The sequence below is a fragment of the Balaenoptera borealis genome (assembly GCF_965194805.1).
Source record: "Balaenoptera borealis genome assembly, chromosome: 16".
NCBI classification, from domain to species: Eukaryota; Metazoa; Chordata; class Mammalia; order Artiodactyla; family Balaenopteridae; genus Balaenoptera; species Balaenoptera borealis.
In genome coordinates, this window is record NC_138872.1 from 40224594 (window position 1) to 40250544 (window position 25951).

Sequence of the window (25951 nt, forward strand, 5' to 3'; positions counted from 1 at the left end):
ACCAGTGTGAGATGATATCGCATTGTAGTTTTGATTTTCATTTCTCTAATGATTAATGATGTTGAACATTGTTTCATGTGTTTGTTGGCAATCTGTATATCTTCTTAGGAGAAATGTCTATTTAGGTCTTCTGCCCAGTTTTGGATTGGGTTGTTTGTGTTTTTGATATTGAGCTGCATGAACTGCTTGTAAATTTTGGAGATTAATCCTTTATCAGTTGTTTCATTTGCAAATATTTTCTCCCATTCTGAGGGTTGTCTTTTTGTCTTGTTTATGCCTTCCTTTGCTGTGCAAAAGCTTTTAAGTTTCATTAGGTCCCATTTGTTTATTTTTGTTTTTATTTCCATTTCTCTATGAGGTGGGTCAAAAAGAATCTTGCTGTGATTTATGTCATAGAGTGTTCTGCCTGTGTTTTCCTCTAAGGGTTTGATAGTGTCTGGTCTTACATTTAGGTCTCTAAACCATTTTAAGTTTATTTTTGTGTATGGTGTTAGGGAGTGTTCTAATTTCATTCTTATACATGTAGCTCTCCAGTTTTCCCAGCACCACTTATTGAAGAGGCTGTCTTTTCTCCATTGTATATTCTTGCCTCCTTTATCAAAGATAAGGTGACCATATGTGGGTGGGTTTATCTCTGGGCTTTCTATCTTGTTCCATTGATCTATATTTCTGTTTTTGTGCCAGTACCATACTGTCTTGATTACTATAGCTTTGTAGTATAGTCTGAAGTCATGGAGGCTGATTCTTCCAGCTCCATTTTTCTTGCTCAAGATTGCTTTGGTTATTCGGGGTCTTTTGTGTTTCCATACAGATTGTGAATTTTTTTATTCTAGTTCTGTGAAAAATGCCATTGTTAGTTTGATAGGGATTGCATTGAATCTGTAGATTGCTTTGGGTAGTAGAGTCATTTTCACAATGTTGACCCTTCCAACCCAAGAACATAGTATATCTCTCCATCTATTTGTATCATCTTTAATTTCTTTCATCAGTGTCTTATAATTTTCTGCATACAGGTCTTTCATCTCCTTAAGTAGGTTTATTCCTAGATATTTTATTCTTTTTGTTGCAATGGTAAATGGGAGTGTTTTCTTCATTTCACTTTCAGATTTTTCTTCATTAGTGTATAGGAATGAAAGAGATTTCTGCGCATTAATTTTGTATCCTGCTACTTTACTAAATTCATTGATTAGTTCTAGTAGTTTTCTGGTAGCATCTTTAGGGTTCTCCATGTATAGTATCATGTCATCTGCAAACAGTGACAGCTTTACTTCTTCTTTTCTAGTTTGGATTCCTTTTATTTCTTTTTCTTCTCTGATTGCTGTGACTAAAACTTCCGAAACTATGTTGAATAATAGTGGTGAGAGTGGGCAACCTTGTCTTGTTCCTGATCTTAGTGGAAATGGTTTCAGTTTTTCACCATTGAGGACGATGTTGGCTGTGGGTTTGTCATATATGGCCTTTATTATGTTGAGGTAAGTTCCCTCTATGCCTACTTTCTGGAGAGTTTTTATCATAAATGGGTGTTGAATTTTGTCAAAAACTTTCTCTGCATCTATTGAGATGGTCATATGGTTTTTCTCCTTCATTTTGTTAATATGGTGTATCACATTGATTGATTTGCATATATTTAAGAATCCTTACATTCCTGGGATAAACCCCATTTGGTTATGGTGTATGATCCTTTTAATGTGCTGTTGGATTCTGTTTGCTAGTATTTTGTTGAGGATTTTTGCGTCAATGTTCATCAGTGATACTGGTCTGTAGTTTTCTTTGTTCGTGACATCTTTGTCTGGTTTTGGTATCTGGGTGATGGTGGTCTCGTAAAATGAGTTTGGGAGTGTTCCTCCCTCTGCTATATTTTGGAAGAGTTTGAGAAGGATAAATGTTAGCTCTTCTCTAAATGTTTGATAGAATTCGCCTGTGAAGCCATCTGGTCCTGTGCTTTTGTTTGTTGGAAGATTTTTAATAACAGTTTCAATTTCAGTGCTTGTGAGTGGTCTGTTCATATTTTCTCTTTCTTCTTGGTTCAGTCTTGGAAGGTTGTGCATTTCTAAGAGTTTGTCCATTCCTTCCAGGTTGTCCATTTTATTGGCATATAGTTGCTTCTAGTAATCTCTCATGATCCTTTGTATTTCTGCAGTGTCAGTGGTTACTTCACCTTTTTCATTTCTAATTCTATTGATTTGAGTCTTCTCCCTTTTTTTCTTGATGAGTCTGGTAATGGTTTATCAATTTTGTTTATCTTCTCAAAGAACCAGCTTTTAGTTTTATTGATCTTTGCTATTGTTTCCTTCATTTCTTTTTCATTTATTTCTGATCTGATCTTTATGATTTCTTTCCTTCTACTAAATTTGGGTTTTTTTGTTCTTTCTCTAATTGCTTTAGGTGTAAGGTTAGGTTGTTTATTTGAGATGTTTCTTATTTCTTAAGGCAGGATTTTATTGCTATAAACTTACCTCTTAGAACTGCTTTTGCTGTATCGCATAGGTTTTGAGTCATCGTGTTTTCATTGTCATTTGTTTCTAGGTATTTTTTGATTTCCTCTTTGATTTCTTCAGTGATCTCTTGGTTATTAAGTAGTGTATTGTTTAGTCTCCATGTGTTTGTATTTTTTACAGATTTTTTCCTGTAATTGATATCTAGTCTCATAGCATTGTGGTCAGAAAAGGTACTTGATACGATTTCAATTTTCTTAAATTTACCAAGTCTTGACTTGTGACCCAAGATATGATCTATCCTGGAGAATGTTCCATGAGCACTTGAGAAGAAAGTGTATTCTGTTGTTTTTGGATGGAATGTTCTATAAATATCAATTAAGTCCACCTTGTTTAATGTATCATTTAAAGCTTGTGTTTCCTTATTTATTTTCATTTTGGATGATCTGTCTATTGGTGAAAGTGGGGTGTTAAAGTCCCCTAGTATGATTGTACCAATGTCAATTTCCCCTTTTATGGCTGTTAGCATTTGCCTTATGTATTGAGGTGCTCCTATGTTAGGTGCATAAATATTTACAATTGTTATATCTTCTTCTTGGATTGATCCCTTGATCATTATGTAGTGTCCTTCTTTGTCTCTTGTAATAGTCTTTGTTTTAAAGTCTATTTCGTCTGAAATGAGAATTGCTACTCCAGCTTTCTTTTGATTTCCATTTGCATGGAATATCTTTTTCCATCCCCTCACTTTCAGTCTGTATGTGTCCCTAGGTCTGAAGTGGGTCTCTTGTAGACAGCATATATATGGGTCTTGTTTTTGTATCCATTCAGCCAGTCTATGCCTTTTGGTTGGAGCATTTACTCCATTTACATTTAAGGTAATTATCAATATGTATGTTCTATGACCATTTTCTTAATTGTTTTGGGTTTGTTATTGTAGATCTTTCCCTTCTTTTGTGTTTTCTGCCTAGAGAAGTTCCTTTAGCATTTGTTGTAAAGCTGGTTTGGTGATGCTGAATTCTCTTAGCTTTTGCTTGTCTGTAAAGGTTTTAAATTCTCCATCAAATCTGAAAGAGATCTTTGCTGGATAGAGTAATCTTGGTTGTAGCTTTTTCCCTTTCATCACTTTAAATATGTCCTGCCACTCCCTTCTGGCTTGCAGAGTTTCTGCTGAAAGATCAACTGTTAACTTTATGGGGATTCCCTTGTATTTTATTTGTTGTTTTTCCCTTGCTGCTTTTAATATTTTTTCTTAGTATTTAATTTTTGATAGTTTGATTAATATGTGTCTTGGCATGTTTCTCCTTGAATTTATCCTATATGGGACTCTCTGTGCTTCCTGGACTTGAATAACTATTTCCTTACCCATATTAGGGAAGTTTTCAACTATAATCTCTTCAAATATTTTCTCAGTCCCTTTGTTTTTCTCTTCTTCTTCTGGGACCCCTATAATTCGAATGTTGGTGCGTTTAATGTTGTCCCAGAGGTCTCTGAGACTGTCCTCAATTCTTTTCATTCTTTTTTCTTTATTCTGCTCTGCAGTAGTTATTTCCACTATTTTATCTTCCAGGTTACTTATCTGTTCTTCTGCCTCAGTTATTCTGCTATTGATTCCTTCTAGAGAATTTTTAATTTCATTTATTGTGTTTTTTATGATTGTTTGTTTGCTCTTTAGTTCTTCCAGGTCCTTGTTAAATGTTTCTTGTATTTTCTCCATTCTATTTCCAAGATTTTGGATCATCTTTACTATCATTATTCTTTTTCAGGTAGACTGCCTATTTCCTCTTCATTTGTTTGGTCTGGTGGGTTTTTACCTTGCTCCTTCATCTGCTGTGTGTTCCTTTGTCTTCTCATTTTGCTTAACTTATGGTATTTGGGGTCTCCTTTTCACAGGCTGCAGATTCGTAGTTCCCGTTGTTTTTGGTGTCTGCCCCCAGTGGCTGAGGTTGGTGTGTTGTGTAGGCTTCCTGGCTGAGGGGACTAGTGCCTGTGTTCTGGTGGATGAGGCTGGATCTTGTCTTTCTGGTAGGCAGGTCCATGTCTGGTGGTGTGTTTTGGTGTGTCTGTGACCTTATTATGATTTTAGGCAGCCTCTCTGCTAATGGGTGGGGTTGTGTTCCTGTCTTGCTTGTTGTTTGGCATAGGGTGTCCAGCACTGTAGCTTGCTGGTCGTTGAGTGGAGCTAGGTCTTGGCATTGAGATGGAGATCTCTGGGTGATTTTCACCGTTTGATATTACATGGAGCTGAGAGGCCTCTGGTGGACCAATGCCCTGTACTTGGCTCTCCCACCTCAGAGACACAGCCCTGAAGCCTGGCTGGAGCACCAAAAGCCTGTCATCCACATGGCTGCTGGTGTTGGAGAGTCCCCCGAAGAGGTGGAGCTCCCTGGAGACAGGCACCAGCAGCAGCCATGTTTGGGAACTCTTTCTACGCAGAAGCCGCTGGTAGCCGCACCATATCTTCTTTATCCATTCATCTGTCAATGGACATTTAGGTTGTTTCCATGTGAAGACTTAAGTTTTATGTTATAGTCAGGTAAAAAGTGATCTTGTTCCTTAGCCTAAATGCCTCCTTTCACTATCCCACCCCACCCACCCACCCCCCCACACACACAAACATTTAGTCAGTGTCATTGCAGTGCCCTGTCAGGCCCCTGGGTGTGAGGTTTTGTGATGAGGTCAAGGCAGCACGGGAAGTATTAGGAAATACTTAGAAGGAGGTGGTGGTGGACACCTGAGTTCTCTCGTCCAGCTCTGCCCCTGATTTTTTGCATCACCTTGTGTAGATCCTTTCCTCTTTCTTGTACTCAGTTTTCCAACTGCAAAATGAAGGTGTTCAACTATATGATGTGTAAGGATCCTCCTAGTTCAAAGTTCCTGATCCTAATTCTTCATTACTCTCATCAGAACTCTCCTTTCTTTCTGTGTGCATGCATGTGTCCACACACACACACACACACACACACACACACACACACACTTGTTTTCTCTCTCTTCTTTCTCACTGCTATTCTCTCCTGCTTTCCCTCCCCCTCCACTTTTCCCTGTTCCTCTTCCTTGGCACTCTCCCTTCATTCTCCAAGGAAGTAACAAAGATTGAAGTGAGAAGAAGAAAACAAAGAAGTGAGGAAGACTTGTTCCAGTTTTGTTGTGCCCACCTCACAGAAACCTCAAACCATAAAACAATTATCCCCCAGGAGATGAAAGCCAATGCATGGGAGCATTCCAAAGTGACCCCCCTTTTCCAACTTGTAGAGTTATTCTGATGAAATATATCCTCTCACCGAGTGGGGTGAGTTCTGGCTATGCCTTTACTGAACCGCTTCAGCGGCTGTGTGAGAAGAACACTCTAGAGTGAAGTTCAGGGCCAGGAACTCTGCAAGAACCAGACTTGAGGCCCCTCAGACCTACAGCTCAACTCTGACCATTAGCTCAATGCTAATTCAAAATATGTTGACTCCATTTCTTAATGTTACATCAACCACTCAGTCTTTGCTTTCATCTCTGATAAGCCAAGTTTAGTTCCTCCAGTTGTGTTCCTTTTTCTTCATTTATCATCAATTGTTACATCCAGATTCAAATTATCTTCACAGTGTTGGGAATTCATATTTGGAGTAGACATCTTTCAGGGGTTCAAAAAATGAATTTATTAGGAGATGAAGGAAAATGCTTTTGACATTAGAACAATGTGCTATGCCTTTTTGATTCTTTGGCAAGGCAGGTAATTTGTGATCAAAAATTCTGTCTTCTGGAGGAAGGATAAAGGAAATAGTGGATAATTATTCAACTGTAGTTGCATCCATAGATATGGTTAAACATGATGATCTCACTCTTGGAGAGAAACATCTATCAATGGCAGCCTCTCATTTCTTCACTCAGTTCTACTGAGGGCAAAGGAATGTCACGGTCCTAGTTGCACAATAGAAACATCTAGGAATATCTATGAAAGGTCAATGACTCAGTCCACCTACAGAACAAGTGAATCAAAATATTCAGGTTGGGACCAAGGCAGTTGCATTTCTTCAGAGCTCCCCACGTGATTCTGATGCATAGTGAGGGATATAAGCCCTAATATAAGGTTATTTTCTAAACTCATTTAGTCTAAGCTGACCCTGGATCTTGAAAGTATGCCCGGAGAGACATCACCAGACACACCTTGTCACATTAACTATCCTCAGGCTTCCTGTCACCATGATGAGCACTCTTTTACACTCCTGGTCTAAAGTTGGTAAAGGGAGTCACAAAATGCAGAAAAAGTGTTCTAAGCCAAAACTCACTAAACATTTATCAAACAACTTTTCTGATTCAGGCGCTATGTTAGGGCTTTGGAGAACTATAAAAATGATAAGGTAATATCTTGCTAACTGAGAGCTTACAATCTAGCAGGAGGAGCAGATATATACAAAAGTAATTATCATGGGTTGAAGTGAAAAAGGGCCACAGTGGTATTGGGCAGTGGTTAAGAGTAAAGGCTTTGACAAATGTATCTTTTCACACCCACTGGAATAGTTAAAATCCAAAAGATGACATCAAATGTTGTCAGAGGTGTGGAGCAACTAGAACACTCACCCATCCCACAACTGTAATGTAAGTGGCACAACTCATTTAGAAAACCCTTTGGCAAATCTTGTAAAGCTAAACACATCCCTATGCTATGACCCAGAAATCCCACGGCTCAGAATTCCCAGGAAAATGAAAGCATATGTCCACTAAAAGGTTTGTACAAGACTGTTCATAGGAGCTTTATTCATAATACTCAAAACTGGAAACAACCCAAATATCTATCAATAGGAGAATAGAAAAAAAAATGTCTTATTCATATAATAGAAGACAATTCTACAATAAAAAAGGAATAAACTACTGATACAAAGTGGATGACTCTCAAGAAACATCATTTTTAATTAAATAAACCATATACAAAAGAGTACATACGGTATGAATTTGTTTATAGAAAACTCAAAAACAGATAAAACAATTCTGTGGTGATATAAATCACAACAATATTCGCCTCTCCTTGCAGGGGAGGAAAATTAGTAAGAAGAGGCATGAAAAACTTTCTGGGGTGATAGAAATGTTGTTATTTTGAGTGGGGTGATGCTCACGTTCTTATTAAAATTCATTGCATTGTGCACTTAAGATCTATACATTTCCTTATAAATAAATTTTCCTAAAATGTTAATTATCATACAGCATATATAAATTTAAAACCATCAATTTGGTATTTTTTCTAACAAGTATAGGCCTTGACCTAAACATTAGTGTCCTTGTTCTATAGCCTATTATCATGTGGTCCTAGGAAAATTACTTAACCTTCATAGATCTCTATTTACTAATTCCAAAAATAATCTCTATTATGATGCCTGATTCATGATATGCTGGAGAAGGAATATGAAGTGCTTAGCACAATACCTGGTAATAGAAACTACTGAATTGTTTGTACCTGCTGTGTTATTATGATTATTATTATCCTCGTCATTGTCATCACCAGCACCACTAAGGGATAGTAGAGAACATTATGGTGACCCAGAAGAATGCAGAGGTCATCTCATTAAGGGGACTGCATGAAATGCATAGCATTTGCCATAGACTTTGAAGGATTAAGAGAATTCTAATCAGGGGTGAGGGAAAGGAAGTTTCAAACAGAAGACTAATCTGCAGTGTGCAAAGACAGCAAGACCCCCAAGTATGTCCTGAGTGTGGGGCTGAACTACTGGAGAAGAGCCTTAAAATTAAGGCCTTGGCCAGTTAATGTAGAGCCACAAAGACATGTATATAAGCCAAGATGTATGTACTTCAAGAAGCAAGGAAAAGTGCTTGTTCTGCTGTGTGCCATGCTGTCCCTTGGAGGGATTAGCTTTGCTCACAGCATTTAGTAGCCCTCCCAGGTGTCCAGGGGAGCTGAAAACAGAGATACAAGCAACTTTGAGTTAAAACTTTGAAGAGCATCAGGTGGAAAAGGTTTGTCTTTATGGATTGTAAAGATCAGCTCTCCTCAAAGCAGTTCTCTTGTCCCTTTAATGATTCAGGAACCAATTCCAATGTGTGTGGGGTTCTCTACACCAACAAGAAATTCTGCAACACCAGCTGGGCATCCAACAATTCAACTTATTTCTGACACTATCTGCCTGGTGACGGCATCAGACTCCACAGGTCTGTCCGCATTTCAGATGCCAATCTCACGTCCAGGTTGTCACCTGTTCTTCTGAGTGACCAGCTAAAAATCAGAAGTTCCCATCACCCTCTCCTTTAGGTTCAACTAATTTGCTAGAGCAGCTCACAAAACTCAGGAAACCAGTTTACTTACTAGATTATCAGCTAACTATAAAAGGTTATAACTCAGTAACAGCCAGATGGAAGAGATGCACAGGGCAAGGTGGGTGGGAAAGCATGCAGGAGCTTCCACAACCTCTCCCTGAATCTCCAGGTTTGTTTCATCGACTCAGAAGCTCTCTGAACCCCATCCTTCTGGGGGCTTATGGAGGTCTCATTGGCACAGTTGATTAAATCATTGGCCATTGGCCATTGGTGATTGAACTCAATCTCCAGCCCCTAACCCTCTCCAGAGGTTGGGAGGAAAGACTGAAAATTCCAACCCTCTAGTCACTGGTCAGTTCCCCTGGCAACCAGCCCCCATCCTTAGGTGCTTTCCAAAAGTCACATCATTAACATAACAAAAGACACCAATATAGTTTTCAGCACTCAGGAAATTCTAAGTGTTTTAGGAGCTATGTGCCAGGAACAGTGTAGTGAATGAAGACCAAATACATCATTTCTTATTACAAATCGCAATATCTCACCTTCTCTATCTGCATTTATCATTTGGAATTCAGCCCAAATTGTACCATTCACCAGTCTTCCCTTGGAAATTCTATAGAGATGATGATGATGATAGATAGATAGATGATAGATAGGTAGGTAGATAGATAGATAGATAGATAGATAGATAGATAGATAGATAGAATGATAAAGTAAATGGGATTCAGTGTTAATAGATGAATCTGGGTAAAATGTACCTGGGTGTTCTTTGTAGTATTCTTATTCTTGCAAATATTTTTGTTAAGTTTGAAATTATTTTCAGACAAAATTGTAATTCCTTAATCCTTTGCCGATATTATAATTCAAGGATTTCATTTTATCTTCCAATTTTACACAGCTTTTAAAACATTCAGTAACTTAACCCTCATGCTCTCTGTTTATACCCCCAGATAATAGATAACACTTCTTATCTATATCTTTATAATACATGTTCGCTGTGGTTATGTTATACCAGCAAATAGCACTTATTGAGAATTTACTCTGTGCCAGATGTTGAGCTAATAACCTTCTCTTATGTATTTATTTAACCCTGTGGACGGTCCTCATTTACAGGTGAGGAGATTCAGGCCTAAATAGGTTGTTGAATACCTGTCCAAGATCACAGAGCCCCTCAGTGGTGAAGCCTGGCACTGTCTGTACAAATCCTGCTTTTCCCAATTAAGGATCACATGCGGTGAGGGTCAGAGTCCATCATTTAATCCATGACATTCTGTTATGTATGAACTGCTATGGCTCTTTAGTTCTCTGTGGGAGGTAGAATAATGGTCCCCCAACATGCCTGTGTCTTAATCCCCAGAGCCTGTGACCATATTATATTTTGTGATAAAGGGGAATGAAGGATCCAGATGGAATTCAGGTTGCTACTCAGATAATCTTAAAGTAAAGAGGTTGCACGGGGTCCAGGGTAATCACAGGGTCCTTAAATGTGGAAAAGGGAAACAGAGGAGTGAGTGTCAGAGTGATGCCATGTGAGAAAAACTTCAAGCCATTGCTGGCTTTGGAGATCAAAGAAACCACAGCCAATGAATGCCAGAAGCCTCTAGAAGCTGCAAAAAGCAAGGAAATGGGTCCCCCCCGACCCAGCTTCCAGAAAGGAAAGCACCTCGACTTGGTTTTAGCCCAGTAAGACCCATTTCAGAGTTTTGGCCTCCAGAACTGTAAGATAATTTGTGTTTTGTAAAGCCCTACGTTTGTGTTAATTTTTTCCAGCAGCTGTAAGAAACTAATACACTTTCATTCTCAGGTACACAGATCCCTTGTTCTCACTCACTAATGTGCTCAACAGGACTTTTACCCATGAACAACTCTCTCTGCTGTTGTATTTACACCACAGAAACAGCCACCTTTGAGAGCAAGGCTACCTCCAGGGTCCTTGAAACGACTTCTCACTTGAGAGGTCCTGGAGGTGAGATGGCATATAGAGGGGAAAATAATTAAGTGGAGTCCTAATAGGTAAGGCATCAGTTGCTGCTGGCGCTCTATCTTGTTTTACTATTCCCAGGATAATACTAAACACCTCAGTAAACAATGATGCTTTAATCCTTAATACGTATCCATGCAGATTGAAATGATAACATGGAGATTTTTTGAAGGATCTGCAGAAGATGAAAGTTGCCTTCCTATGTGTGCAGGAGGCATGCAACCAGCCCAAATAGGAGCTAATAACTTATGAGATGGAGTTTAAGAATGGCCCCCTAAACTGGAATGTTCTTAAACATCAGGATTATGGGATTTCATACAACTACACTTGCTCTGCTTTCCTGGACTTTGCTCCACCTGTGTCCTCTGCTTATATCTTAAGGATACTCTCCTGACTTTGGGGGGAGAAGAGGTCCTATTTTTATGTAGATCAATACTAGAGGATACCCAGTTGTTATTTAGAACCATAGTAAATAAATCAGAATTCTGGGCCCTTGAATTTTTGCATTCTGTATGCGAAAAATATACCTGAAGTGTAGTCAAACCATTGCAGACCATCATAATAAACTTTGAATCCTATGTGACCTGGATTGACCAATAACTTCAAGCTATTCATCATTTCTTTATTTCCCACAAAATCAGAATGAGGAACTGAACAAAATCAGAACACCCAAAAGCTATACTCTCTAAGGAAAAGTAGACAACTCAGAAGTGCAGTTTTAGCAGAATTTATCACCAGGGCTTATTTCTTCCTGGACTGCAAATGTTACAATTACAGTCAGCCCTCCATTTCTGCATGTTCCACACCCATCAGATTCAACCAACTACAGATGGAAAATATTTGGGAAAAAAATTCCAGAAAGTTACAAAAAGCAAAACTTTATCGCATGCTGGCAACTATTTATACAGCATTTACATTGTATTAGGTATTATAAATAACCTAGAGATGATTTAAAGTATATGGGAGGATGTGCGTAGGTTATATGCAAACACTATGCCATTTTATATAAAGGACTTGAGCATTTGCAGATTCGTGTGTCCACAGGGGCTCCTGAAACCAATCCCCCATGGATACCAAGGGACGACTGTACTGAGATCCTAACTCTCATTTATTCAGCATTCACTGCTGCCAAGCACTACATTAAGCCCTTTATATAATCAACCATTTAAATTTAACAAAAATCCAGATTCCTATTTCTCTTCATTATTCCCACTTATTAAGAGAAAGCAATGCTCAAAGTGATTGAATGACCTGCCCAAGGACACACGCATGACACGTGGCGGTAAGAGTCAAAATTCAAACCCAAGTCTGTTGCTCTTGTCTTGGTTCATTTCCCCTAGGAGCAGACCTGAGACATGGATGTGAAGGCAAGTCATTTATTTAGGAAGTGATCCCAGGATGAGTCAGAGAAGCAGGGGATGAAGACAGAGCAGGGGAGGTGGCCAATAAAGGGCGTGTTGTCAAGCATGTTAGCACAGTAAACACCTGGAGCTCAAGCCTACTAGGAAACTCTGGGTGCCAGTATAGACATGCCTCAGTGTTATCCCACCTGAGGGGTGGGAGCTGGGGTATTTATGCACCAGTTCCCACTTGTGGTTGGTTGAGGGCTGTCCTGACTCAGGCTGAGTATGCTCCCACAGCCAGAAAAATATGTTTTGGACAAAGAATAGCCTGTGTCTGCAATAAGGAGCTGGGCTGAGAGGATACAGGTACATGGACAGCTCTAGATGACACTCTTACCCACTCGCTAAGTCCAGCTACTGCCAGACCACATGTAGGATGCAGACAGCTGTGGGTTCTTGTGTGAAAATCAATCTAGTGTGATGCCTTATCCTGTTAGTAACATGAATCTTAACTCAGAAGCTGAAGTTTGGTCTCTGAATCCCTCTGGCTACGTGCTGAGAATATCTCCTTGCACTTTCTACTTTGGGCAGCTTCAGGGAAATAGCCAACCCTTAGTTTGCCTTTGTGACTCATTGGTACCACAAAACAGACTCTCCAGCCATTTTACAGCACAAGCCGAGGCATCAGCTCCAACGAGGGACCCACAGGCTTGGTCTCCTTCATGATTCTGGTGTATTGAGGAAATGGGTCCAAGCACCATGGGGTACCCAGAGGCCTTTGGTAAACATGTCCTCTGGGCTGAGTATATTAGCACCCTGAGAATTCCAGGACCTCAAACCCTGGGTGAATTTTAACTCTCTGGAAAGGTCAACCACTTCTTTCAGAGATTTGGGGAAATCAGAACTGAGTTATTTTTTTTCCTGTATCTGCTCACTTTACTGGTAAATGCATACGATGTAGATTCTAGAACAATGTTTCCCAGTCTTTAAGGTGCAAGGAGTCACCATGGGGGTTCTTGTTGAAATGCAGACTTGGATTCGGTACTTCTGGGCGGGGGCCTGAGCACCTGCATGTCTGACAAACTCCCAGGCGACACTGATGCTGCTGGTGCAGGACTGTACTTGGAGCAGCAAGGCTGTAGGTAATCTCTGTACTCAAGTGAGTCACAAAGGGCTTCTTGAGCTGGTCTTGAAGAGGAGAAGCAGTCTTTTCAGCTAGGAGAGTTGCCATGAGGTCAGAGGAATGAGCAGGCCAAGAATTTGAAGTGGTTTAGGAAAAAAAAAAGTGGAGAGGAAGAACCAGGATTCTATCTAGAGGCATTTAAAGGCCGAGAGGAAGAAGAACAAAGGATGCAGTGTTTGTGGGAAAACTCTGAGCCCTACCTCTTCTGCGGAGTGAGGGCTCATGAGTGTCATTTGAGTGGAAGGTCAAACCTATAAACATCACTTAGATTACTTTACAAGCCACGACCTTTTCAATCTCAAGGCTCCTGAACTAGGTTGTTTAACAAATAAAGCAATTGCCCCTATATCTTTTAACAGTAAGAGTATTCAACCCTTGCTGTAATGAAACTTTCACATGCACTCACTCCTTTTAGTCCCAACTTCACAACAAGTCACCTACCGATTATCCCCTTTTTACAGATGAAGAAAGAGGCACAAAGTGGTGAGGTGACTTTTTCAGAGACAGCTGGAAAGAGGCAGAGCTGGGATTTAAATTGAGGAGGTCTGACTTCAGAGTTCCCATTTCTAAACACAATGAACTTTGACCTCCTTTCCATTCCCTGCCTCCCCCAGATGGTAGAGTGATGTATGAAATACTCCATAGCCTCCATCTCCCATGCAACTGTCCTGGGTCAGGGCAGCTGGGTTAGGCGGACGCAGCCAGCATTCACTGGGCGCCCTTGACTGCACCCTGACCTGAGATGCAGGATCCAGGTGCTGACCCCTGGGCTCCCACAGTGCTCCCTGAATCAAGGTTCACCTTCCTGCACTGACCCCACTCCCCAGGGATCCTATTCAGCATTCTGTCTAGTCCCACAGACCCTTCTCTAAGGATCAGAGCCCTCCATGCTTCATCAGGCCCAGAGCCTGAGTGCATGGGACACTCTGTCCCCGTGCATTAGGTTCTACCCATTCTTCACCTCATGTGCTCAAGGCCAGAAGTTTCTGGGATGACCCTCTCCCCTGGGTAAGTAGGCCCTGCCCCTAGCACCTACCTCACCCTCTGCCCAGCCCAGCTCCTCTGCTCCCAGCTGCCTTTTGTCTACTTCCAGGAAGCTCACCTTGCTTCTTTGACCTACAAAAGACTATGTGACACCTGCAAACATATTTGCAGACCCATTCAGAAGACCTGAACCAAAGTATGTATCCAAACTGCCTTGCAAAACTGAAGGCACCCTTTTTTTTTTTTTTTTAACTTTTTTTAATATTTATTTATTTATTTGGTTGTGCCGGGTCTTAGTTGCAGCAGGCGGGTTCCTTAGTTGTGGCATGCATGTGGGATCTAGTTCCCTGAGCAGGGATCGAACTCATGGCCCCTGCATTGGGAGTGCGGAGTCTTATCCACTGTGCCACCAGGGAAGTCCCGCACCCATTTTTCAATGCATCAGAAATGCCCTCATTGATCTCATGGAGGAGACCTGTCACTTTGAGAGAAATATTTGCTTTGCTGGCCAGAACTGGTCATTATGATTACATTTTCCCCCAAAGGTTACACAAGGGGGCAGTTCCCCCCAAACCATCTTAAAAATAAGAATAGTTTATCATCATTCACAGTTGTTTAAGTACCTCCTGCTTAATAGTTCACATTTGGGCTCAATATTGAAGGATGAAACTGATTATCCCTGAAGGAACACGAGGAACAGGGAAAAGATGGGGGGAGGCAAGGGATTAGAGTAACAAGTAGTATTTCTTCATCATCCAACCATCTTTTCACTTAAGAAATAGCTGTTGAGTGTCTATCCTGTGTAGGCATGAAAAGATTTTGGCAAGAAGCCCACGGAGCAGGGAACAAGAGGACATATCTAAATGCAGGTGGAGGCAGGTTTCTTGGCGCTTTGAGTGATGAGGGTGAACCAGCAAGCACTCTGGGCAGCACAAGGAAAGTGAAGGCTGCCCTTCAGCCCGACCACGGGCCCTAGATGGAGAGCAGGGCAGGGCACGGAGGGGTGGCCAAGTTCTCGTGTCTCAACAAAAGCTCAGTTGCACAAGAGATGAGGAAAGAGGCAGCCGAGGCAGGAGAAAGAGTGTTTTTGCTGTACAGGAAAGTAAGAAAGAAGCCAGAGACCTAGTTCTTATCTTTAGGAAGACACTTTTTGAACTACACCAACCTCCCTTCTGAGAAGGTTATGGCTTCTTTGTTGACTTGGGCTCTCTTCTCACAGGACTGTATGTGTAGTTTCCGCAGATCCCGGAGGCTTGCTGATATTATGAGGGTTTTGAATTTAAGGACAGGTGCAGGAACAGGCTCGCAGAGCATCATTTTCACCTAATCCTGATTGGAGTTTTGGGCACATAGCTGGGCTCTCCCTGAGATTTAGTAATTCTCTAACCCGTGACAAACCAGGGCTGCTTTGCACCAGAACGTGGACACCAGGCCACGTCTCATCACCCACCATGCCGGCTCCCTCCTCTCAGTCCGTCACAAACCAAAGGACCCCACCTTGATGAGCCAGACTTGGTGGTGAATAATGTCTAAGACGTTGTTGGTACTCAAATTTGTGGTGATTACAAGTCCACAGTGTGTCATTATAACTTTGTAACATGATGGTACAGTAGCACTGTGTGGGTGCACCTTGATGGCATCAACTGTATTCTTTTAATTTCTGTATCTCAGGATTTTCTCTATACTCTGACAAGAAGCTGGTTTGTTTGGGCTTAGGGTCTTTTGTTTTTTTTTGTTTGTTTGTTTGTTTGGTTGGTTGTTATTGGTTTTACAAACCTTCTGGCATTAGTTTGTTTATCTGAAAAAAAAACCCAAAACCTAATCGTTCAGATGTGTCATGAGGATTAACGTAATGCGAGTATAAGTGCTTTAATAAGCATCATTATTTGAAAATCTCTTGCAGATGTTAGCATGTGATTTGCTGAAACAGTAGAACCTCATAAGGCCTGCAAGAATATAAACCACAATCCCCTGAATCCTATAGGTCTGTGACCCACACACTGTAGAATTATAGAGCAAGGACCTAAAAATCAGAAACTACCAGATGTTAACATGGGTCCAGAATCCCACAGTGAGTGAAATCATACCTTTCTCTATTTAGCTTCTGTGATTCTAAGAGGTTAGTGAGTTTGTCCCCCAAGGTGGAACAATGGCTGATTGAGCTTCCCTTTGCTCAAGGATCCCAGTGTGTGGACACCAAGGGTTTTCTGAAGTTCCGCTAAAAGCTTCTCCTCATCGAACTCTCCATTCATGACAAACACTATGAGTTCCTGCCATCTGCAAAATGCAAAAAACATATCAAGGTCTTTTGTAGGCTTGTTTTCTGTCCTGCCTGATATTAAAAGAATGGAGAGAAATTTCTCTTCTTTAATGGGGTTCATTTAAACTCCCAAACTCAGGCTCTAACATGTATGTGACCCTCTTGATTGCATGAACAGTACAATAATCTCTGCATGTATAGATTTTTGAAAATCTTAGAATATTCACTTTTAAGTGACTGCTAATTTAGTTCACTTGGGTTTGCTTTTGAGTTTATTTTTGTGTATGGTGTTAGGGAGTGTTCTAATTTCATTCTTTTACATGTAGCTGTCCAGTTTTCCCAGCACCACTTATTGAAGAGACTGTCTTTTCTCCATTGTATATTCTTGTCTCCTTTATCAAAGATAAGATGACCATATGTGGGTGGGTTTATCTCTTGGCTTCCTGTTCCATTGATCTATATTTCTGTTTTTGTGCCAGTACCATGTTGTCTTGATAACTGTAGCTTTGTAGTATAGTCTGAAGTCAGGGAGTCTGATTCCTCCAGCTCCGTTTTTTTCCCTCAAGATTGCTTTGGCTATTCGAGGTCTTTTGTGTCTCCATACAAATTTTAAGATGTTTTGTTCTAGTTCTGTAAAAAATGCCATTGGTAATTTGATAGGGATTGCATTGAATCTGTAGATTGCTTTGGGTAGTATAGTCATTTTCACACTATTGATTCTTCCAATCCAAGAACATGGTATATCTCTCCATCTGTTTGTGTCATCTTTGATTTCTTTCATCAGTGTCTTATAGTTTTCTGAATACAGGTCTTTTGTCTCCTTAGGTAGGTTTATTCCTAGGTATTTTATTCTTTTTGTTGCAATGGTAAATGGTAGTGTTTCCTTAATTTCTCTTTCAGATTTTTCATCATTAGTGTATAGGAATGCAAGAGATTTCTGTGCATTAATTTTGTATCCTGCAACTTTACCACATTCATTGCTTAGCTCTGGTAGTTTTCTGGTGACATCTTTAGGATATATGTATAGTATCATGTCATCTGCAAATAGTGACAGTTTTACTTCTTCTCTTCCAATTTGTATTCCTTTTATTTCTTTTTCTTCTCTGATTGTCGTGGCTAGGCCTTCCAAAACTATGTTGAATAATAGTGGTGAGTGTGGACATCCTTGTCTTGTTCCTGATCTTAGAGGAAATGCTTTCAGTTTTTCACCATTGAGAACGATGTTGGCTGCTGTGGCTTTGTCGTGTGCGGCCTTTGTTATGTGGAGGTTGGCTCCCTCTGTGCCCACTCTCTGGAGTCTGGGTTTGCTTTTATTACTATGGCACAGGAGTCACACTCACCATGTGTCATTTCTGTATAAAAACTTGTAAATTCCAAGTCCCAGAAGGAAAAACTCTGTAAGCAGCTATACTTATATTCAACAGCTCTTTATTCCCTTCAGAGGCTAACAGGCCTGCGGTGGATTATAGAAAAGGGAGCTGCTTCCCCCAATCACATGGGTTACTTCAACATTTTAGGAACCCAGCAGAAAGCAAAATGTCTAAAGATGAACGTTTGTTATCCCTGAAATTCTCAAAATAAGAAGGCTGCTTTGTTTCCTTGGCTGCCATCTAGTGGTCAGTGATGTAGTGACACTAAAACAACACTACATCTTACGCGAAGACTCAGAAGATATGGGATAGGGAGTGTGGGAGGAAGACGCAAGAGGGAGGAGATATGGGGATATATGTATACGTATAGCTGATTCACTTTGTTATACAGCAGAAACTAACACACCTTTGTAAAGCAATTATACTCCAATAAAGATGTTTAAAAAAAAAGCTAAAAAAAGCAGTTAATTAAAGAAATATTACTGCAGGCATGAGGCATTTATCCTTTCTCATAATTCCTATTTAGATCCCAAAGTGTCATTCCCTTTCCTGTTTCCTGGTCTACAATCTTTTCCATGAAAAGTCAAGTGATTCAACTATCACATATCGCTTTAGCTCTAGCACTGTGCATTAGGACTAGGGCTAAAAGGATGAATAAGATAAGGTCCCTGCCTTCCCTGGAGGAGAGACATGAGCTCAAATAATGAGCAGTGTGATGAGTGCTTAAATCCAGAATAGATGAGTCATCAAGGACACAAAGAAGAAAGAAAATCTGTCCTATTGGCCAAAAGAGTTTGAGTGGAGGCTTTCGTGGTGGGTGGAGGGTCTCCAGACAGAAAAGAGGGGGGAAGTATGTAAGAGAGATGGGAGGCTGTGTGCTGGGGAACTTTGAGAAACCATATGAGGAAGATAGCCAGGGACTAGATCAGGAACTGCCTTTGCAGACTGCATTCTTTAGCTAGTCCCATAACAAACAACCTCGAAACCTCAGTAGCATCCAACAAATATCACTTATTTCTTACTCATGACTGCAAGTGGGCTGGGCTAACTGTGCCCTACTTGTCTCTCAGCCTCTCCTGGGACCCTCCCAGGTCCTGTGGACTAGCCTGGGAGTGTTCTTTTCATGTTACTGGCAGAAGCACAAGAGGAAAAGCAGAAACGTGTAAGGCCTCTTAAGGCGGAGGCGCGGAACTAACCTGCTCTCTCTTCCCTGGATTCTATTAGCCAAAGCATGTCACTCAGCTGAACCCAAGCCAGAGGCAGGGAAACATCTTCCATTCTTTTAGTGGGAGGGCTCTGAGGTCACATGTCCAAGGACTCCAATTGGGAGAGTGTAGGAATTGGGGCCAATAATGCCATCTGCCACAAGTTCTATCTTGGAAATGCTGAGTTTGAGATACCCATGGTTTTGTCTAAAATGTGGTTGGAAAACAGTTATGTAGCTCAAAATATAGGTCTGGCTTTGAGTGATGGACCCAGGAGTGCCAAGACCCCAAACATGAACACTTGTGGACCCCATCCCACACGAACTGGTCCAGAATCTCTAGGAGTGAGACAGGGAATCTACATTTTTACTGGTTCCCCAAATGATGATTCACAGTCTCTGAAGTCTGAGACCCACTGGTGGATAAATGACAAAAAATGACACTGCCTTAAAGTTTTGAAAGAAACCAGGACTGCTTTGTACCAGAACATGGCCTCCACACCACATCCATTTACCCACCTCCCAAAACTTAGGCAGTGAGACCCCTGCCAGCCCAAAATGCTGCTGTTCTGTGCAAACCCAGCTAAACTCTACCATGCTGGCGGCGAAACCATTGATTGGTGAGTGTTAGTTAATGATATCCCTCAGGGCTAATTTTCACCTGGCAACAAAGCTTAAGTTTAAGAAATGCATTTAATGTAAAGCTGCAATCTCTGCTAAGGCAGGTGAGGACAGCCTTTGAAGACCCTGTGAAACTATGTGCCTCCACTAGAGGTTTATTCTGCTGGCTTTACAAATCTGCCTACTCAGCTTGTCAGAGTTAACTTTTACTAAAAACTAGACTTGTCTCTCCCCCAAGGTGTTCTCTGACTTTGACTTTGCTCTCTGAAAGTTCGGGTCCAAGTCTGAGCCTAAAATATCTGCTGCCTTCTCCAAAAAGAAAATGAAGGAGGAAAAGAAAAGCCCTCTCATGACTCAATTTTTTTGTGTGTATTATTTAAAGACATGCAAAGCCTAGAGAAGCTCCTGAGAGATGCTGTAATCTACGGTCAGCCTCGAACCCGCAGAGCTTGGAAAAAGATTCTCATCCTAGTGGAGGGCATCTACAGGTATGTAAATAACCAGAGACCTATTCACACACTGAGGCCCACAGCGAGCTGACAGATGGGGCAAGGCTGACCTCTCCTAGTTAAATGGAAAAATGAGTTAGATATAGGTGTTATGAAGGGACCTGAGTCAGAGCTATCAATGTGAACCATCAGGTCTTGGGTCACCTTTCTTTTCAATGACCATACATATGGTGGAGCACCTTGGAGGCTGGCATACTTAAGAAGGTGTCTTCAGAAACGTCCTGACAGAACATTGCTAACTTGTATTGATTCCACTACCTCTGGCTGCCCCACAGTTTCAAAGGCTTTTAGGGGATGGGTTATTCAACCTCAGAACACTCTTTGCCTTTATGACAAAGGCAGGAAAGTAGATACTGCTGATGGGCACCCAGCTGCCCCTAACTCAACAGTGCACCCAAACTCCAGGCTTGCTGAACTTAGCCAATTGTTGGCATCAGACTACAAAAAAGCCTGCACATTTTCTTCAAGGTAAGACTAACCTGGAGTACAATTCTTGATACAGAGCTGGGAAGAGGGGGAGATGGTCTTAGCATCTGAAGGCATGCTCAGTCTTCCCACAGCTTTTAGGCTGAGCAGACAAAACATCCACTAAGCCAGTCAGAGCTGCACTTTTATATTGCTGGTTGTGATTGAATTTGCTTCATTCTATGTCTGAATTGATGATCGTTACTAAGGTAGAAACTACTCCCAAGTTTGTCTTCTGGTGGATGCCCTAGTCCATGAGACAAGGAAACATTACTTCAGAGTTACTCACTCCTAAATCAATTCTCAATCTTCATGTTAGAAGAAGCAAGGGCAATGTTTCCTCTGGATTAATTATGGGGAAGTGAACAAGATTAAAAGGAAGGGAATGAGGGCTTAACTTCCCAACAAGGGGAAGTGTGGCTGCAAAGGAGACTTGAGATCAGGAGCAGCCTTTTCTTCCAAAGCTAATGGAATCCATCCCTGGGGGCACCACACAAGCACATTTGGCAATTTTCAGTTGTCACAACTGCAGTAAAGTCCTGCTGGCATCTGGTGGGCAGAGGACAGATATGCTGCTAAGCCTCCTACAATGCACAGGATAGTCCCCTACAGCGGAGAATTATCCGGCTCAGAATGTCAACAGTGCCGAGTTTGGGAAACCCTGCTGTAGAATAATGTAACCCCTCACTGGCCCTGAACTTGCTACTTTTAGGAAATAATCTCATCTTGACTCTGGGCTGTCATAGCCTCAAGCACGGGTCTTTCTCCCTGTGTGATTTGTGCCAGATGCCAGCCTGGGAGGGGAGGCCTTTATCTAAACACCTGTCAATCAAGCCTGGAATGGTGGGAGCACGGATCAGCGGAGGGAGAGCAGACGGGCATCTCCTTTAACCAGAGTAAACAGAGCCCAACTGCAAATAAACAGAACTCGGCTTCACTAAAGGGAAGTTTGGTTCTAAGTACTTTGATCATGGCTGGAATTAAGTGGACCACCAGCGTTTCACTGTCAGATATCCCCATCAGTTACACAAAGAAACCCCTCTGCTAATGGCTACGTTGGGCCTGGGTCCTACCATGATATCAGGAGGATAGGGGAGCCAGGTGTGGACTTCGGCTCCAAAACAGGGTGGCAACAAACCACAGCTTAGGGTTCACTAGCAATGGTGACTGCCCAGTGGCCTACTGCTGTGAAACGAGCCACCTCAAAGCACAGTGGCTTACACAGCAATGAGTTATTATTTCCCACGCTACTGTGGGTTGTCTGGACCAACTGGGCAGCTCTGCTCCACGTGACATGCGTTGGGGTCATTCATGCGGCTGCTTTCAATGGGGTGTTTGGCTGGGGCTGGAACATCCAAAATGACATCACTCACACATGTGGGCTCTTGGTACTGGCTGTTGACTGAGGTGCCTTATTCTCTCCTCTTCTCTGGGGTGCTTTCTCTATATGTAGGCTTTTCTCATTCAGCAGTCTAGCTAGAGCTTCCTTACAACAGGGTGGCTGGCTTCCAAGAGAATGAAAGCAGAAGTTGCCAGCCTTTTAAGGGCTGGGCCCAGAACTGGTACAACATCACCATATTCTATTGGTCAAAGCATGACACGAGTCTAGCCCAGATTCAAGGGGAGGAGAAACAGACCCCACCTCTTGATGGGAGGATTGGCTTGTGTATACAGGGAGGGGAAGACTTACAGGCAACCATCTTTGGAGGCAATCTACCACAGCAGCTCCATCGACCCGACATGTATACAGGGAGAAGTCTCCACTGTCCATGGACTTGCCTTCTCAGAGATGTTCCTTTGTTCTCACCTGCACAGGAATCTTGTCTTTAAATGAGACTGTGACCTAAAGGCACTCATTCATAGATAGGAAACAGGACCCTTCTTAAACAGACCTCAGTACCTCCTGGGACCTCAGTTTCCTCGTCCGTAAAATAAGACTAGCCTAGAGTAGAGTTCTGGAACATATGGATGTTCTCATTTGCTGCTCTCACCAGAAAATGAAATTATTTCCCACAAGATTTTCCAAAGGGCCAGGGTTACAAATGTGAAACCAGTAGTTGACAAATGTACTTTTACTTTCCAGAGATGTATTATGTATGTATACCTTGTTAGAATCCACACAAAACCTCCTTAGAGTTTCACTCCCAGATCTTTCTTATCTCTGGCTGTGGTTTGCCCCCCTGGGCAAAGTCTCCCTACCACATATAGCTCACATAAATCAATTTCTTCAAAACTCCAAAAAAGAGCAGTCAGCCAAATCAGACAGTTTCAGGTAGGTATCAAGGTAGAAAAGGCTAGATACCAAATCCAAGAAGTCAGTAAACTCCACAAAAGCAGTTATGATAATAATAATAATAGTAACAATAATAATATAATCATCCATAGATCATGTATGTATTAATATATATATATAGAATATAGGGGAGTCAGGATTTGGAGGGAGGCCTGGGACATGGGTGTAGATCCTGTGTTGCTGCCTATAACTCTGTGCCCTTCATAGGGTTCTTTTGTAAGAATTAAATGAAATCACATAAGCTAGTGCTTGGAGAATCCCAGAGCATTGTAAACCCACAACCAAGGGTAGCTGTCTTCATCATCAAATTTATTTTCAGTTGAGGAAGTTGCAACTCAGAAAACAATAAGCCATCTGTATGGCGAAGCTGTTTGACTCCTGAAGGATGGGTGTCAGAGGACAGGGTTCACATTTATCATGTGTTATTGCTAAACATTTCACATGTGCTATCTTGAGTAAGCGCCTCCAGTACTCCTAAGTTTATTGTGAGGATGAAGACACTCAGGTTCCAAGACCTAGATAACTTGCCCCAGGGCAGATAGCTGAGATAAATCAGAGCTGGAATTCAAACCAGGTGGCCCTGCTGGGACAGAGACCCAATGTAAACAGAAGAATCAGCCCATGTGTCCACATCCAATGAAATAAATGTGGAAAATGCAAGGTCATCCATTTGATTTTCACCATCAACCTGTCTAGGGCTCGGTTTCCTCATCTATAAAATCGGGAGATTGAAACTTGAAGTGTAGAGTTCCATGATTCCATGATTTGGGGTTTAGAAGTACAATAGTATTATTTTAGTGTTCTCCCCTGCATTTTCTTTTAAGTTTTGCTTTAAAGTCACAGTCTTCTAGTTTTGTGTCTCTGAGACGCCTAGTGGTTGATTCATGGTGGTCGAAAAATCTCAAAATTATTCAAAAATACACTAGAGATGGGGAGAGAGGTCCCAAATAACTGGGGATATAAACTAGCATAGCTGGAGCCCAAACTTTCAAAATAAAATTAATCAAGAAATACTATCCAACCTTTTCCAAAAATACACATATAAACAAATGTTGAAATCTCAGAATGCCATTTTCTCTAAGAATGTAAGCCATTCTCCTGCTCAAAATAATGTAAGTTTAAGGACTGAGATCTTCAGTGGTAAACTCTCACCTATATCTCTGTGGTTTAAACAAAGAAAAAGAAAACAGTACTTTATTTTTAATTAAGCTTAGTTCCTTTTTTCCCCTTTCTTTCCACCTTCCTTTCTCCCCTTGGATTGTACTCAGGGCCCACCAAGGAGATTTTTCCACCATGTAAGTTGGCAAACCAGTGGTTTAAATCCCAATCCTGTCAGTGGGTAATATGGTTTATAGGTGGAGGGGAAGGTGGTGAGAGGGAGATTTCAAAAAGGAGTCTTGTCACTTAGCTAATACATTATGTAATAGAAAAGATATAAAGAAATTATTCACTGGCTTGCTGGTTTAAGAATCATTCAAGTCCCTGCACAGAACTTCAAATTAACTGGTGGAATTATCTTTACCTACAGTTGTATTTTAGTTGTTTTTTTTTCTATTCAAGTCAAAAGAAAACACAACCTTCCACTCAGGAAGAAAGAATAAAACACTGTTCTTGGGTTTGTTTGGTTTTTTTTTTTTAAATCATTTCTGGCACAGTGTTCTTTGACAGCAATTTGCAGCAATAACATAGATAGCCTTTTCATGTAAACACCAAACTCAATATCCCACTACAGGGAAAGGTTCAATTCAAATTTGGTCACATTGAGAGAATGAAAACTTACTGTGGGTAAATATAGCTCTTTATAAAAACTGAATTCCCTCTAGGACTCATGTGTGCCCTACATTAACTCCTGAAATCAGCAGTATTGTGGAGTCATTAATCTTCGAGGAAGAAATATAAACCAGGTGAGCAGGCCCCTAACATCAGCTAGATCGGCCCAAGCAAAGATGGCTAATTAGCTGCCCGGAGTGTCTGCAAACTGTTCAACATTAACTCCGGTTCCTGCCAAACTCAGTTCCAGAACAAAGAATGGCTATTTGTGACATGTCAGGTTTTTAGCATGTTTGTGTTACCAATTTAGAACATTTTAAAAGATGAGAAGGTTCTAGAATTTTGAGGGCATACAGCCATTTATTATGTATGACAACCCATATGCTTTCTTCCTGGAAAATTCAACACAGAGCATTGTCAAGGGCTCCCAATTTCTCAAATTAGGCCTCGTTGCTACCATTTCCTCCTGAGCTCCACCTGAGAACAAGAACAACCCAATGGGTGCTTGTGATACGTCAGACACTTTACAAGTATTATTTCTAGTCATTCTTATAAAGGCCTTATGAGCAGTGTGCCATCATCATGCTTATTTTACATCCGAGGAAACTGAGGCAGAGAACAGCAAATAAGTTGCCCAAGTCCTCAGTTAGTAAGTGGTATGGCTACCATCTCAGCTTAGGCAGTCAGCTGGCTGGACCTCCTCCCCTTCAATGGAAACAACTTTAACAAGCAATTACTCTAAGAAAATACTGGAACTAACTCGCAAACTTCTATAAGAGAAGATGACTCTATTTGGTCTTCATGTCATTAAAATCCGAAAACAGCCTTTCAGAATGACCTTGTAAAAAGCACAAATGTAATAAGCAGGACTTCATTAAAATTAAGAACTTTTGCTCTCCAAGACAATGCCAAGAGCATTAGAAAGACACGCCACAGACTGGGAGAAAATATTTGCAAAAGATACGTTTGATAAAGCATCATTATCTAAAAGATGCAAAAAACTCTTAGAACTCAACAATAAGAAAACAAACAACTGGGTTAAAAAATGGGCCAAAGACCTTAACAGATACCTCACCAAAGATTTACAGATGGAAATAAGCATGTGAAAAGATGCTCCGCATCATATGCCATCAGGGAAAATACAAATTAAAACAATGAGATACCACTACACACCTGTTAGAAGTTCACAGTCTGGGACACTGACAACAGTAAACGCTGGCGAGAATGTGCAGTAACCCAGAGCTCTCATTCACTGCTGGTGGGAATGCAAAATGGTCCAGC

At 41.2% G+C, this 25951-nt stretch overlaps 1 protein-coding gene across 6 annotated transcripts in view; it reads left to right on the plus strand.

Moving 5' to 3' along the window:
* SPTLC3 (serine palmitoyltransferase long chain base subunit 3) overlaps positions 1–25951 on the plus strand; it is a 127764-nt gene that overhangs the window by 57828 nt on the left and 43985 nt on the right. For all 6 annotated transcript variants that reach the window (XM_082359072.1, XM_082359073.1, XM_082359069.1 and 3 more), the window contains one exon: positions 20016–20121. In XM_082359072.1, the coding sequence (XP_082215198.1) occupies positions 20016–20121 (106 nt within the window). The remainder of the gene's footprint in view (positions 1–20015; positions 20122–25951) is intronic.